The 14,859-nt window shown below is 36.8% G+C and overlaps 2 protein-coding genes across 4 annotated transcripts in view; one reads left to right on the top strand and one right to left on the bottom strand.

Moving 5' to 3' along the window:
- The window catches only part of LOC134211782 (transmembrane and coiled-coil domains protein 2), a 215,795-nt gene that overhangs the window by 2,120 nt on the left and 198,816 nt on the right, over positions 1 to 14,859 (bottom strand). The gene's annotated exons all lie outside the window — the stretch shown is intronic.
- Positions 1 to 14,859, top strand: part of LOC134211781 (liprin-alpha-1) — a 166,786-nt gene that overhangs the window by 117,157 nt on the left and 34,770 nt on the right. For all 3 annotated transcript variants that reach the window (XM_062688998.1, XM_062689001.1, XM_062689000.1), the window contains one exon: positions 506 to 707. In XM_062688998.1, the coding sequence (XP_062544982.1) occupies positions 506 to 707 (202 nt within the window). The remainder of the gene's footprint in view (positions 1 to 505; positions 708 to 14,859) is intronic.

Raw genomic sequence — 14,859 nt, 5'->3', positions numbered from 1 at the left:
TTAGATAATTGACAGCTTAAATTGAAGTAAAGCTGCTATCATTATGATAACTGAAGAATGCATATTGAAAACATGTTGCGATATCAGTTTTTTATTAAATGATAATTGACATCAAATTTTCAACAGCAGAGCTTAATATTAATTTGTAATCGTTTTGTTAACCGACTTTGCTAGGGTTATTCAATGTACTATATATAGTGTCTATAGAAGCACTGGTACATTCACTAGATGGCGTATCTATGGGCATTGATGTATGATGTCATCATTATTTCGAGATGTATGAAGTAGGGGCTGGTGAAAACATAAATATATTGGATTCTCTTTTGTCATATCATCATTTTGCAGTCCTTTTACATATGATGAATATTTTGAATATCTATAGTAAAATTTAGAATTATTATTAATAATTAACAAAATTTTAAAGTTATATTTTCTTCCAATTAGTTGCTATAAGTCGCTTTACTAGAAATACAAGCACATCATTAATATTTTTTCAATCCCACAGGTGCGGTACCGTTGCTTCCTTTGGTGTCTCTCCGCCCGGTTCTAGGCATGGTAGCCAGGAATCATTAAAAAAGTTCAATGCAATAAATACGCTTAGCTCATTACAAACACCTACATCAGTTACTAGGGAAGCTGTTGTAGCTGCCCAAAAAAAAAAGGGTATTAAATCTAGTTTAGGAAGGTTATTCAGCAAAAAAGAAAAGGTAATGTATCATTATTTCAATTTGTACTTCTTTTATTTAAAAAAAAAATGCGTTTCGTCAGAGACTGTCTAATACATTTTATTACAATTCCCATTGAAATTCAGAAGATTTATATCACAGATAAAATTATACCGTGAAGTACCCTAATTTCGCGCACTTAAGATCTGACAAAGTTAAAACGTTCATTAAAAAACATGTAGTGGCCATTTGGAAACATTTGCTACTGCGTCACGTAGAAGAAGGGTTCTAGGTTCTCAAAAAAATGTTACTTGCAAATTTTGCTGCAATTTAAAAAAAAATGGAGTATGAATCCGAGACCGTTGTATGCTCCTTATTTCGCACAAGAAAATAGGATAGTTCCAAATTTCGCGCAAAAGTGTTCCTAACTTCGCTCATGTTTGGAATTGAATATCGTGATTGATTTGATGAAATATAATCAATTAACCAATAGAAGCATGCATCCATTGTTCAAAATATGCAGATAACGGTATCAGACAGCCGTCAGTGACCCCTTCTTTAGTCGAAATGGTATGTGCCTATATTTCGACCCTGGAGCTTTGCTTAGATTTTACTTTATGCATTTTAGTTCAATCAAAGGTAATTGCCTATTTCCGGGGATTAAACCACCCGACTTGGACGTTAATTTACAATGTTATGAAAACTCATATGTGAATATGTACGTTATGTGGGAAGATATTGATTTGAAAAATGTATTGGAGGTAACCACTTTCCCTTCGGCGGTCGGGTCTGAGCTTGACGACCGACTGGCAAATAGCTTACACAACCTCACTTGATCAGTACAGTTGCTGATGAAGAATGTGTATAGCCGCCAGACATTCTAAATACTCACGCTCCTTTGATGTGGACGTGTACTGTACACATGTGGAAGTATTGGCTTGAGAAATGGATTGCGAGTGATTTGACTATGCGTCCAATTTGGGAATTTCGAGCTCGTTCAGTAGCCGCTAGGTTGCGAAGGACGACGGAGGTCCTTCGTAGCTTAGTTGGTTAAAGCACCAGTCTAGCGTACTGTAGGGTCATAGGTTCGAGTCCCATCGAAGGGAAAGTGGTTACCTCCAATACATTTTCCAAATCAATATCTTCCCACATAACGTACATATTCACATATGAGTTTTCATAACATTGTAAATTTATGCATTTTAGTTGACACAAGTCATAATTCCTAAAATATCGTTTGCTTCTGAAATATAAACCATATTTTAAGAAAAAAAAAGGCATTGTATGAGCAATGTTTAGCTGGTGTATAAAAAAAGTTTAAATTTTCGAGACGTCATGAAAGAAAATCTTAAATTCCGCTGTCTCTATCTCATAGGACATCTTCAAATATGTGTTTTATTCAAGACATCTTCAATATTATATACATTATCGAAAAAGCAGCTGTAAGGAACAGTGGGGCAAGTGGGTAAAGGAAATCGTATATTTCATGTTCATCGAGTCATAAAAGTTGAATATAATATTGAAATTGATCGTATTTATGACATAACGAATCATCTATCCAATCTTTATATGCCTGCGAACAAGATCTTTGAAAAATACTTTTAGGATACAAAATATTTGGAAAACATCGGTTTCAATTTTTCACTTGCCCCACATGTGGGGTAAGTGAAAAAATGATTTTTAAAGAGAATTTTTCAATATAAGAACACATTTTCTGTTCATATATTTCATGCAAATGATAATTATACTGAATAGAGCATAACTGTGATCTGTTGTGGTGCGTTTTGACACTTCATGAAATTCAAAGGGCTCTAGAGTGCCTCCATTAAATGATTTTTATATTTTTATGTTTTCTTTACTTGAATTTTTTGAGATCTAATATCTCATCTCCATTTGTGTCTAACACTACTTTCTATTTCAGGTTTTTAGTAAAATAATGGACCTTGGCGATAATGCACAGAAATTATCTTTGAAATAATCATCAAACCTGGAATCATATTGTGTTTCATTAACAATCCACTTTTGATTTCAGTAGAAGAGTCTACATTACCAAATAAATAAATTATATAAATTTCAACTAAATAAATCATAATTGTTGATATATTTGCAATAGTAGTGATTCTTGTATTTAGGCTATATAAATAACGGTTTTTCACGAATTATTATCAAACATGGATTATTTAAAACACTGACACGCTTGGTACTTTGGGTTCCTGATTTAGTATTACCACGTATCACTGTAATAACCAAAAAGCCTTCGAATGAGTTCCAATTGGTATCATTTGTTCATATACGCTTAATAGAAATTATTTGTGTTTGGAATATGCATTCAGTGTCGGAAAATTTTCACTTGCCCCACCCATGGTAAAAAACAGGCAAATCAATAAAATATTTTTTTCAAAAATTATGATGTTCATATCAATATTTTTGTGGCTGGAATTCAAAACTACAAAGAAAACCAACTTATCAATGCACTAATTGAATGTGTTATGGAAACCAACATAAAAAAATATTCGTATTTATTGACACGCAAAACAACTTGTGCAAAAGATAAACTTGAAAGGTTAATAAACTTTTACTCTCGCATGTTGAAATGGTTCATTATTTCATGTTTCACTTATTCAACGCATTGATTTGAATAGCCTTGTATGATTGTGAAGTGGAATTGAATAATTCTGTGCTTCATCAGTAAAATACTTGCGTTTTTTCACTTACCCCATTTACCCACTTACCCCACTGTACCTTAGTTTTATCTTAAGTTTAGCATCATTTTACACATCGCACATTTTAGTATCATTTTACACATCGGATTTGATAGCTATTGCAGGCACTGATCTATAAGATTTTTCACGTCAACATTAGTCGATGTCGGTGGTTATCCGCCTGAAAATTAGATAAAAAGCGTATGGGAATGAACTTTTCGGGTTCTATTCAGTGTAAAAATGTCCTGTGTATTATATTGCTTTTGTTTCATTAGAATGTTGCAAATGAAACTACGCAGCAACAATAAACGAAATTAGGCACCATAATTACTCTCATATACCTAATTTCGCTCACAAAGCGAAAGACCAAATAAACACAAAATACATAAAATTTTACACTTTTCATTAGTAATGACGAATAAACATATCCAACAGAGCATAGTGGATACAAATATTTCCAAAAAGTAGCCAGTTTTGTACAGTAAAATCATTTGTTTACTTGGGTCATGTTCTTCGTCGCTGTGCTAAGCACAAGCAAATATGGCGGTCGATGGGAGGATCAAATTGAAATCATTTTATTTGGTGTACTAAACCAAGTTTGTTTTTCAAATTTTTTCGTGAAAAACATTCAACAACAATGACATTTTGTAATCCTCCAGATTTTTCAATTTTGACTGGTACCGAAAAATTGAAAAAAATAAATGATTTATAATGCGCGAAGTTAGGGCGCGCGCGAAATTAGGGCACATCACGGTACAATAGAAGTTATCTTTCGAAAGAATTGATTTTATGTCAAATATTCAGATATCGATTTGTCAAATCGGTTTTATTTGTCAAATTTATCATATCAGTTTTTTTATAAGGAGTAATGCATTATGACCCAGCACACGCGTAGCAGTTGCCAAGCTACCACATGGCAGTGTACTGGTGTGTGGGGACTCTCACCCAGAGGGAGAAGGCGAAGCATTGAATCCCTACCCCGACATGTGCTGGTTCTAAAATGTAAACAACAGTGTTAATTCTCTACCACCTTTTTGTTATGGCGAGGGAATTTTTATGCACACTTTTGTTTTCGATATTTTATCAAAATTAAACACTCAATCATGAAGCAATATAACGATGTGGTATGCTTGAGATACCTGCTTGATTAAAGGGACTCGAAAAAGAATTTATTTGCAGTAACTAACTGAATATAAAAATGTTCGCATTAACGATTGCGCTCTAAGTTCTAAGCTTCGATGCAGATTACACGAGCTTTGTTCGCCAGTGACAGGCGTATGAAACCCTTGCTCTCACCCATTAAACCCTCCTCGGCCTCCAACCCTAATTTTTCCCTGGGACAGCTTTCCAGCATTGCTTTGGAGGATAGACTGTATTTAATGTACTCATTCACACAGGCACTCACACCATTTGAGACTCACTTGGTTTCTCATTCTAACACTCCACTACCATGCCTCGAGGAGTCAATAGCGGTAACTGACTGGGCCAACAGATACTATGCTAAGACACTCTTACATCAGCATGGTGTAGTTGCACAAACTTCATCCATGCCACGGGGTGACCATAGCGGGTACCCGCTACGACATTCCTTCCTTAGCACAGGCCTGAGACGAGACCTGCAAAGAGGAAAAAATGTAACTTCAGCTGCTGCCAGTCAACTGCTGTCACGAACTGTCAGGTGCAACCAGCAGCTTTTTGAGTGAAAGTATTGGTATCCCAAATAAAATATTCCACATCATTTTTGTTTCACCAAGACTTTTTTACTTTAACGAGTATTTCAAACCTTCCGTTTAGCTTGTTAATAATCAGTAGTAAACCTGTGTTTTGTTCCCGGTATAAAAATCCTTATGAAAATGAATTAACTATTTCGTGAATTGGATACACTTTTATTGTGCTCAGAAGGGTCCACCTGGGGCTTAGGTGAAACAGTCAAGTAAACAGTTGAAACTCGATGGTCAACTGTGATGAAAAGAAGAACAAGTGTCAAAACAAGGGAAAGAAGCAGCGTCTTTGCAGGTCTCCTCTCAGGTCCACAGAGAGACCTGTTGAGACATCATGTAACAATTATTCTTTCATCTCAATGCAGAACAATCAACAATACTACGCTATGAAACTCCTGCCTCAGCATGCGCAGTCTACACTCAAACTTCTGCCATGCTTCGAGGTGACAATAGTGGTGGCACACTATGACACTCCTGCCTCAACACAAACAGATCACTCGCTCTCTACTGAAGCAGCACACGCACTACCCTACCGAAGTAGGGATACTTCCCATGACAATTGGCACTCCTTGAGCTCCTGTGTGCTTTGAGCGGCACACGGTCGCTTTGATAGGGCCTAAAAAAAATAAAATAAAAATGGATACATAAATAAAAACTACCGTAAAACGGGGTGACTTGGATCAGCAGGGTGACTTCCCAAGCAACCAGAAGTTCAGATTTTACTTAAATTTACTCTTAACCGAACTAATTGGTTCACTATGGTTCACATCAAGTTCCAAGCATCCTTAACGGAACTTTAAAGTTCACTTAAAGTTCCGTTACATACAAAAAATTACTTAAAATGAGAGCTGATTAAGCCAAAATAGCCCTTCTTATCCGAACTTCTGGTTGCTTGGGTTGCAACACACGTTTTCCACAAGTATCAGGTACCCAGTTTTCCGCGAGCGGTATTGGCCGCCAGCTTGCTAGTGGGTTAGTCTCTGATTTGATGTTTGTGGAGATCACCAACCGTTCCGAGCATTCTGGCTAATGTAGTAAATAAGAAGGTGCTGATGAAGAGGATTTATTCCTTCTTATTTACTACATTGATCAAATGGCTTTGAACGGTTGGTGCAGTTGAGCTCGTCAAATCAGAGGCTAGCCCACAGCGCAAAACTGGATACGTTCGCTCCAAAAATAAACTTTTGCTGAGAGGCCCGAAGACCCAGACATTTCATTCGACTCAGCTCGACAATTTGAGATACAGCAACAGTTCGCTAACTGGGTGCTTTTTAACTGGACTGTTTTAACCCTTCCTTCGGAAGTGTCCATAATTTCACTGTATGCGTTACGCAGATGTGTTATGTATTAATCTATCAATAAATCTCGTGAATTATTAAATAAAATGTATGATATTTGAAACAAATCCACTTTAAAATTGAAAATATAATTATAACAAATGATATGATATGGAAATATGCCTATTTTTTTTATTTGTTTAAAAAAAACAAATGATTTTAGTTGAGGAACAGATAGAAGCATGTACAAAATCGGAAAAGGAATAACGTAAAAATTGAAAGGGATTTCAAAAAAATGTTCAGTGGAAGCTAGATTGCAAATGTGAGCATGTTTTGAGACACTAATAGACCACTTATATGCATGTATGTATGCGTATGTGTGCAAATTCTGAAATTTACTACCATATAAATCTCACTCATTTTTAAGATGTTAAACAAGTTTAGTTTTACCAAATTAGGCATCCAGAAGGCAAAACATATGTTATTATTGAACGCTATTGAGTTTCGCTCAGATCTATGACTGATTTATTTAGTTTTGGATTAATTAATATCGAGGTCTCTGGAAATTAGGGGTACAATATTACGTTACCAGCGTTACGATAGTTACTAACCATGTCACAATAGCTATTCAATCCAACGAGCGCCTTATAGATAGGCAGCATGAAGTACAGTGCGTTATCATTCGTTGAGTTGTCACTCAACCCATGACATCCGCCTTTGGGTGAGCAATGATTTTGTCACTTTCACGGTAAATCGCCGTGGGAAGCTGAGTAGTTTTATCTCGTTTTAAATACTGGAGTCTGGAAAAATTTCCCTATAACTAAGGAAGGGTCAAAATCTCACTGTAGGTGGATTAATCTGGGTTTTTTAACTGGGCAAAAACCCAGTTAAAAAGCAGTTATCCGTTGATGTTGTTTACCACATTTACATTTGCGTTTTTTGCTTTCTAATATGAAATATTTTCCTTTGAGTTTTCGAATAAAATCAATGTTAATATCGAAAATTAAGTTTTCGAGTTACAGTAACACAGGTGTCGAAGTCGAAAAGTCGAAATGTCGAAAAATCGGAATTGGGAAAAAATTGATTAGGAAAGATGCAAATGCTTCCATATATTTTCTGCAAATTGCCTTGGAACAGGTATCTGGCAACCCCAGTCCTACCCACTACGTTTGACAATAGCCAACATCTTTAAGTTTCCTATTGTTCGATTGAAATTGGGTTTCCCACTGACAATTCTATTTTTTGTAAACAAACCACTATTCCGATTTTTTTTCCCAAATAGACGTAATTGTTTTTCACCATTTTTCGAGAACTTGTGCTAAAATATGAATCCAAGCTGTATTTTACCAAGAATATTGACGCCTTTGATATATTTTCATATTTCGATCGGCAACAAGCGCTCTACTTCGCCAAAATATCATGATATTTAAAATATATTTTCAATGGCAGGTTTTCAATGGCTATGATTACGCCTTCGTATTAAATTAATCGATGATTTTGATGCTGGCATCAAAAACATGGACGCTTCGCAGACCCCTGCCATGGAACGTATCGCACGGTACGTTTCTTGAATATGTGAGGCAAAGCGCAGCCTAGAATAGAATAGAAATCTGAACTAATCTGAACAGTTAAGTTTATTTAGTCTACATCCGAACATTTTTGAATTTCTTCAGTTGAGGACTTAGTGATACAGTTAACATTCTCATTTACTTGCCTTAAATTGTGATTCTCAATGGCATTCAAGAAAAAATATCTCCACTGGTCTACTAAGCATTTTGTGTGAGCTTTTCTTATTAACATTCTGTGAAATATCGCTGAAAATGCCAGCATAAGACTATTCAACAATTGTTCACTGTTGATTTTAAAATTAGTTGAAGCTTAAATATTACGATTACCACTGGAAAGTGATTAACATAGACTATAATGACAGTTGTAAATATTCCATCTGTAGATGTAATGTTAATAAAGTAGAAGATGTTGTATCTACCAGCTTAAACAAAGTTGTATATGCTCAAGATATGCTAGAGAATAAGTGTACGAGGAGGAGGCGATAGAGGCACATGCCTCTATTTGACTTCATGCAAAGTGTACTTATGTATATGGCCTCCACTTTGTGCACTTTCGCAATGATATTCGATCTCTTGTTTGTTGGGTTACTCACTGATTATAACAAAAACTTCTCTAATAAGCATTAGTGTGCAAAACTCTAAGGAATATAAAGTAGGGTAAATCACTACTTGGGCCTATGGACCCGGTTCCCGGCTCACTGCACAGAAAACTAATGATTTATACTGTTTGGAAGTCGTAGGTTTATGGTTGATAATTTTTAAAAAGTCTCCCATTTATTTTTAACAATACTCACTATTTTTCAATCACTTGTTTTACTCCTAATTGATCCAATTGTAGAAAATAAAAATGTAGATTTCAAAATTTGCTCTCCGATGCCACACCACTGAGCCGGAGTGATTCTTTCCACTTTTACAAAACGGTATCATCGAATAAACACCTACCTGAAAATCATCGCAGTGCTCGATACAACCATTGCTTGAAGCTGTTAATCACCACACCATAATTCTAAACACACGCACTTCAATTATTCTTATTTGTTCGTTTCACTAGAACTTATTTAAACATATTAGAATACATTTTAAAATGTATTCTCAAACCGAACAAAAATTCACCTCGGCCCAAGAACTTCTAGCCGCACCGTGCTGCCAAAAGGCCAGGATTATGAAAATGATCCTTCATCGTTAATAGGAAAACTGTCTAATACGTTGACGCTATCATGTTATTTATAATTCTCTCGATTTTGAAAGTCGAGAAAAATACTGTTTTTTAGTATATGGAAGAAATTTGGATGAGTAAATATATCTTCTCAACCAAATAAGAATGATTATGAATAATACCATCTGGCATCTTGTTGTCGAGGAACGTGCATATTTTTGTTTACGTCGCATTTTCTACCGTTTCGAGAGAGTAAAATGCTAAGAGATTGAGTGAAATTTTGCTTAGGCCGTCGTACGCATGTTAGGCCGGGAATGGGGTAAGAAACCCTACTAATCACATTTAAAACTAAAAGTCGATCGATGTTTTTTTATGTCCTCCTTTTTCCAAATGTCCTCATTTTTTGCTACGAATGGGGGTGAATTGAAAAAAAATCAAATGGTCACCCTACGCTTACCTCGCTTCCCCGTACCACACTGTGTGTAATAATTTTAACATTCTGGGACGCGCGTGATACTAAATATTGTGCGCCCATGTTGTGTACAAAAAAACGAGCTTTTTCTATGATGTTGTATTTCTTACAACGGTTAAGTTAGTTCGAATTGAAAAGTCACTGTACGCTTGATTTGGTTCCGTCTTGTTTTTCACATTTCTAATATTTTTGGCAAGTGTTGGATTATGTCGGGCAACCGTAGATTCTTAAATGAACCGTACAATATGTATTAAAAATCTTCAATATTCCAGAATAGAAAGAGAAGATATGACATGATTCATTTGAAATATTCTATACTGAGCTGTTTTTTAAGTGGTTTTTCTTATTATGTAACTAGCAGACCCGACGAACTTCGTTTCGTGTAAAATTGATTTATTCTCTGATTAGTTCTGATTCAACTGTATGGGAGCCTCCCTTTCCAGAAAGGGGGGTTTCAAATCACCACAGAAACATAGCTTCCCTTCCAAAACCTCCACATGCAAGATCTGGTTCCATTTGCTTGCTCAATTCTCGAGTTATGATGAAATTGGTGTTCGTATGGGAGCCCCCCTCTCCAAAGAGGGGGGGGGATCTCGAACCATCTTAAAAACCTTCCCCGGCCCCAAAAACCTCTGCATACAAATGTTCACACCGATGTGTTCAGTAGTTTCCGAGTCTATAAGGTTCAGACAGACAGAAATTCATTTTTATGTACCGTCGTCGGGGGTGACAATGGGTCAAATGGGGTGAGAATGGGTCACTGTTTCAACTACTTAGAATGCTTGTAGAATAGATTGAATGTATCTGAGGGCAAGAAGACTATAATATAAGAGACCTTTTTGAATAATTTTGCTGTACGACCTCCAGGCTGCCGGTGAGAGCGATGACCCATTCTCACCCCTTAGACCCATTGTCACCCCCGATGGCGGTATATAGATTATGTATACTGCCGTTATACGCATAACTGTCCCATGTATATAGGGAATCCCAGCAAAGATGGGACAAATATGCGTATGACGGCAGTATAGATGTAGTAATTGAGATAGGCCGAGAAACTGAAAAAAAATTAACCGATTGAAAAGTGTGCCTTGTGTAATAAAACAGCGATCATATGCCATATCGGTTGCGACAAATCTGTTCTAAATAAATGTTGAAATTGGGTAGGAGAAAATAGCAAAGAATAACAAATTTTACCATTAATATTTAAATAACAGAATAGCGAAATCTGATGTAAGTTTGTTTGATATAGTTGCTAAAATAACTAAAAATAATGGCAGAAATTGTTCGAGCGAGTAACTGAAAAATAACTCATTTTGCCATAACCAATAGCAAAATTTTGGCAGAAAATGAAATCTAAATCAGTTTTTATTGATATGTTGAAAATGCAAATGCAACAAACTTTGTTATGATTGCATAATCTGTTCTTCATTTGTTGTTCTCTTCCTTACAATAACATATAAATACCAAATTTTACTAAGAAAATTGTTTTGAACTTTTTGGTGGAATGTCTTCACTTGTCATCCAGTGGTGAAATTAAATGGGATGGTACAAACTCGTCTTATGACAAGCAAATTTTACTATTATAACAAAATTTGTTGTTTTTTTTCCTAGTCGGGTATTTTTTTATCACTGCGACCATTTTTTTTGATCTATTGTAATATATTCCCCTTTTTTTCTAGCTATGTCATTATGGCGTATCGCTATTGGGAGTGATTGCCATTGTTTGACTAACAGCTTCTCCCCAACACGGCTCAACTTTTCGAATGAAATGCACCACCGAATTGGGATTTGTTCTACCAAGCTCAAGTGGTTCTATAAGCCCCTTGGTGAAGAACTTTTGTCTTGTTCGAAAAATTGCCGGACAACGGCATAACAGATGCTCCGAGTCTCCGAGTCACAGAAGCGACATAGATCATTCTGAAGTTTCCCTATAAGCTTCAAATGCTATCGACTCGGACAATGACCTGTAATGAGACCCGTGCTTAGATCTCTTTTAGATAATTCTAAGATGTTGCGAATCATGGAAACATTTGGAGTGATAAAGCGTTTCGATTGCCTGGCATTAGTTGCGTTCCTAAAATTGGTTTATATTTTCATAGATTCTCATACCTTCAGCTCCATACGAAGAGAAGAAGTTGGTAAGCTGCAAAAAGGTTCCGGTCCTGTAAACCGACTTGATGACCCGAGTCTCGCCAGCATATCGGCTTTTTCGTTACCATCTATTCCACAGTGTCCTGGAACCCAATATAGATTGAATTGGTTCCGACAAGAGAATTTTTGAAGGGACTGAATGCATTCCCAAACTCGTTTTGAAGCGCATGTTGCCGACTTTAGAGCATTCAAAGCTGCTTGGCTGTCGGACATTATGCATAAATTTGAGTGTCTGTAGTTCCTTATAATTGGGGCCCTCCTTAGCCGTGCGGTAAGATTCCCGGTGCCGGTCTAGGCAATTTTCGGATTGGAAATTGTATCGACTTCCCTGGGCATAAAAGTATCATGATATACGAATGCATAAATGGTAACCTGGCTAAGAAACCTCGCAGTTAATAACTGTGGAAGTGCTTAATGAACACTAAGCTGCGAGGCGGCTCTGTCCCAGTATGGGGATGTAATGCCAATAAGAAGAAGAAGTTCCTTATATATAAGCAGGAAGTCGTGGGTTCAATTCCAGGCTCGTCCCTTTCCTACTTTGTGTTTCTATCTTAGTTATTTCTGTGTTTCACGTTTTACCAAAGCGATTCCTACTGTTATAACCTTCCACACAATCCCAAAACCTCCCGTGGCACCTATGAGAGGTCGTAGAGTTCTCTGCATCTTTCTTCAGTAGGTGTCCAACTAACCATCCTTCCCCTTCCTCAGCATTCGCAGGGACGTGGCCAGAACAGATCTTGACTATTGGAAAGTGCAATGCTTCCATCTAAGGGATAGTGAATAGTCCTAAATCAATATCTGTGGTAACGGATGAAAATTATGTTACTCTCATACAATAGTCTTGGCTTGTACCACCTACGAATTTGTGCGAATTGCTCAATGCTAATGCTAATATCTGTAGTTCCTACTACATATTACAGAACACTCTAGAATTGCGTGAACTTCCGCTTGGAATACGGATGGCCAACTGCCCATGGGAATCGATATGTCTATCCCAAGGCCAGTAACTCCTGCTCCCACTTGGTTGATCAATTTTGAACCGTTAGTATAAAACGTTATTGATCCTGAACAAAGTGTTGGTCGTCCATTCAACCATGTATTGCGCCCAGGATCAATTACTTTGAACAGTCTATTGAAATTGTACTTTTTCTCCACCCAGTCTTTATTGTTTATTACTAGGGAGTTTATACTGAAGTTTTTTAGAATGCTAAGATGACCCTTAAGGTCACCTCCTAAGAGGTTTTCGGATCTTCTGATCCTCAAGGCAATCTTTTCAGCTTCTAATTGTACAATTTGATGCAGAGGAAGCATGTACAGTAAAGCATTTAGTGCACTCGATGGTGTACTGCTCATTGCACCTGTAATTGAGATAGTCGCTAATCGTTGAAGTTTTTCGAGCTTCATCTGATCATTCTTCTCTTTCGTCTTTGGCCACCAGACTAACGAACCATAGGTAATTCTTGGTTTTACTATAGCTGAATATATCCAAAGGATCATTTTCGGCTTAAGTCCCCATTGCCTACCAAAAGTTCGTTTACTAATCCATAGAGCATTTGTCGCTTTATTAATGGCGTGTTCTAAATGCATGTTCCAGTTAAGTTCGTTATCAAGAACTACGCCAAGAAATTTGACTGTATTCGAAAGTTCCAATCGTGTACCTTTCAATATCATGTTGTTTAGTGAGAATTTCCTCCTACGCGTGAAGGGCACAATAGTAGTTTTTGAAGGATTTACACTCAATCCTTCTCTATCGCACCACTAGAGACATATTTTAGAGCAGTTTGCATTCTGTTGGTGATAATGTCATTGTATTTGCCTCGTACTATTATGACAATATCGTCAGCGAAACCAATTACTTCGAAGCCCTGGGCTGTAAGGTATTTGAGAAGATCATCTACTATTAAAGACTACAGTAAAGGTGATAATACGCCTCGTTGTGGGCACCCTTTGATTGCTCTAAGTAATATGAGAATTTCCAAGGTTAGCTGATATTTCTCTTTTTGTTAACATTTCTTTAATCCAATCTACAATGCATTTATCGAAGCCACGATTTTACATTGCCTTTTTTATGGAATTATGAGAAGCAGCAGCAGCAAGGGAAATTTCTTTTGCTTCAAAAGATTTTCGTATTTTTGTAACAACTGCATGTAATGCGGTTACTGATGATTTACCTTCCTGATAACCGAATTGGTGTTTGCTTAACGGTAGTTGGGTTAAATACGATGACTTGATATGTAAATCTATTATTTTTCCCATTGTTTTCAGTAGAACGGAGGACAAGCTTAATGGCCTAAAGCATTTTGGTGAGGTTTTATCCTTTTTATTTGCCTTAGGGATAAATGTCACCCGTACTTGTCGCCAAACTGATGGAATGTAGCTTAGCGATAAACTTGCTCGAAACAGCTTTGTGAGGATAGGTATCAAAATTGCCTTACCTTTTCTATGGCCCATTCGACCTTTCTTTTAGTAAAAATTTGTGTGGCCAGGATACGTGCATCGTTCCTGGATCTTTCTAGCTCAGTCATTTCGTTCACTGTTCCATGAATATGGTGGCTGATTTCAATGATTCCAGTTCCTATTGCATTTGCATTTAGGTCTTCATTTGAATTGATAATATACCTCGGAAAATGAGTGTTCATCGTCAATTCTAACGTTTCACTCACAGATGTGGTGAATAAGCCGTTATCTTTTTTTAAAGTACCGAGTCCATTAGAATGATCTTTGGCTACGATTTTTTGCAACCTGGCAGCTGCTGGAGTATTTTCTATAAGAAAATTATTTTGAGCTTTTAGTGGAATGTTTTCACTTGTCATAAGACGAGTTTATACAATCCCATTGAATTCCACCACTTAATTGTATCTTGACAGATACGTATTTCGACCTCAACAGTAAGGCCGTCTTCAGTGTCTCGTACTCGTACTCGACACTGAAGACGGCCTTACTGTTGAGGTCGAAATACGTATCTGTCAAGATACAATTAAGTGGTGGAATTCAATGGGATTGTATAAACTCGTCTTATGACAAGGGTATTTTCTATGTTTTCACATGTATGCCTCCAATGTATCGTTTAAGATCGCCTAATCTCTCGGTTGTAATCGGATTGTTTGTACTGTTCCCACTTTTGTGTTCGCTTAGCCCGCTTGAGAA

Source organism: Armigeres subalbatus, chromosome 2, assembly GCF_024139115.2.
Source record: "Armigeres subalbatus isolate Guangzhou_Male chromosome 2, GZ_Asu_2, whole genome shotgun sequence".
NCBI classification, from domain to species: Eukaryota; Metazoa; Arthropoda; class Insecta; order Diptera; family Culicidae; genus Armigeres; species Armigeres subalbatus.
Note: the sequence above shows the minus strand (reverse complement) of the source record. Positions and strands in the feature narration are given on the sequence as shown.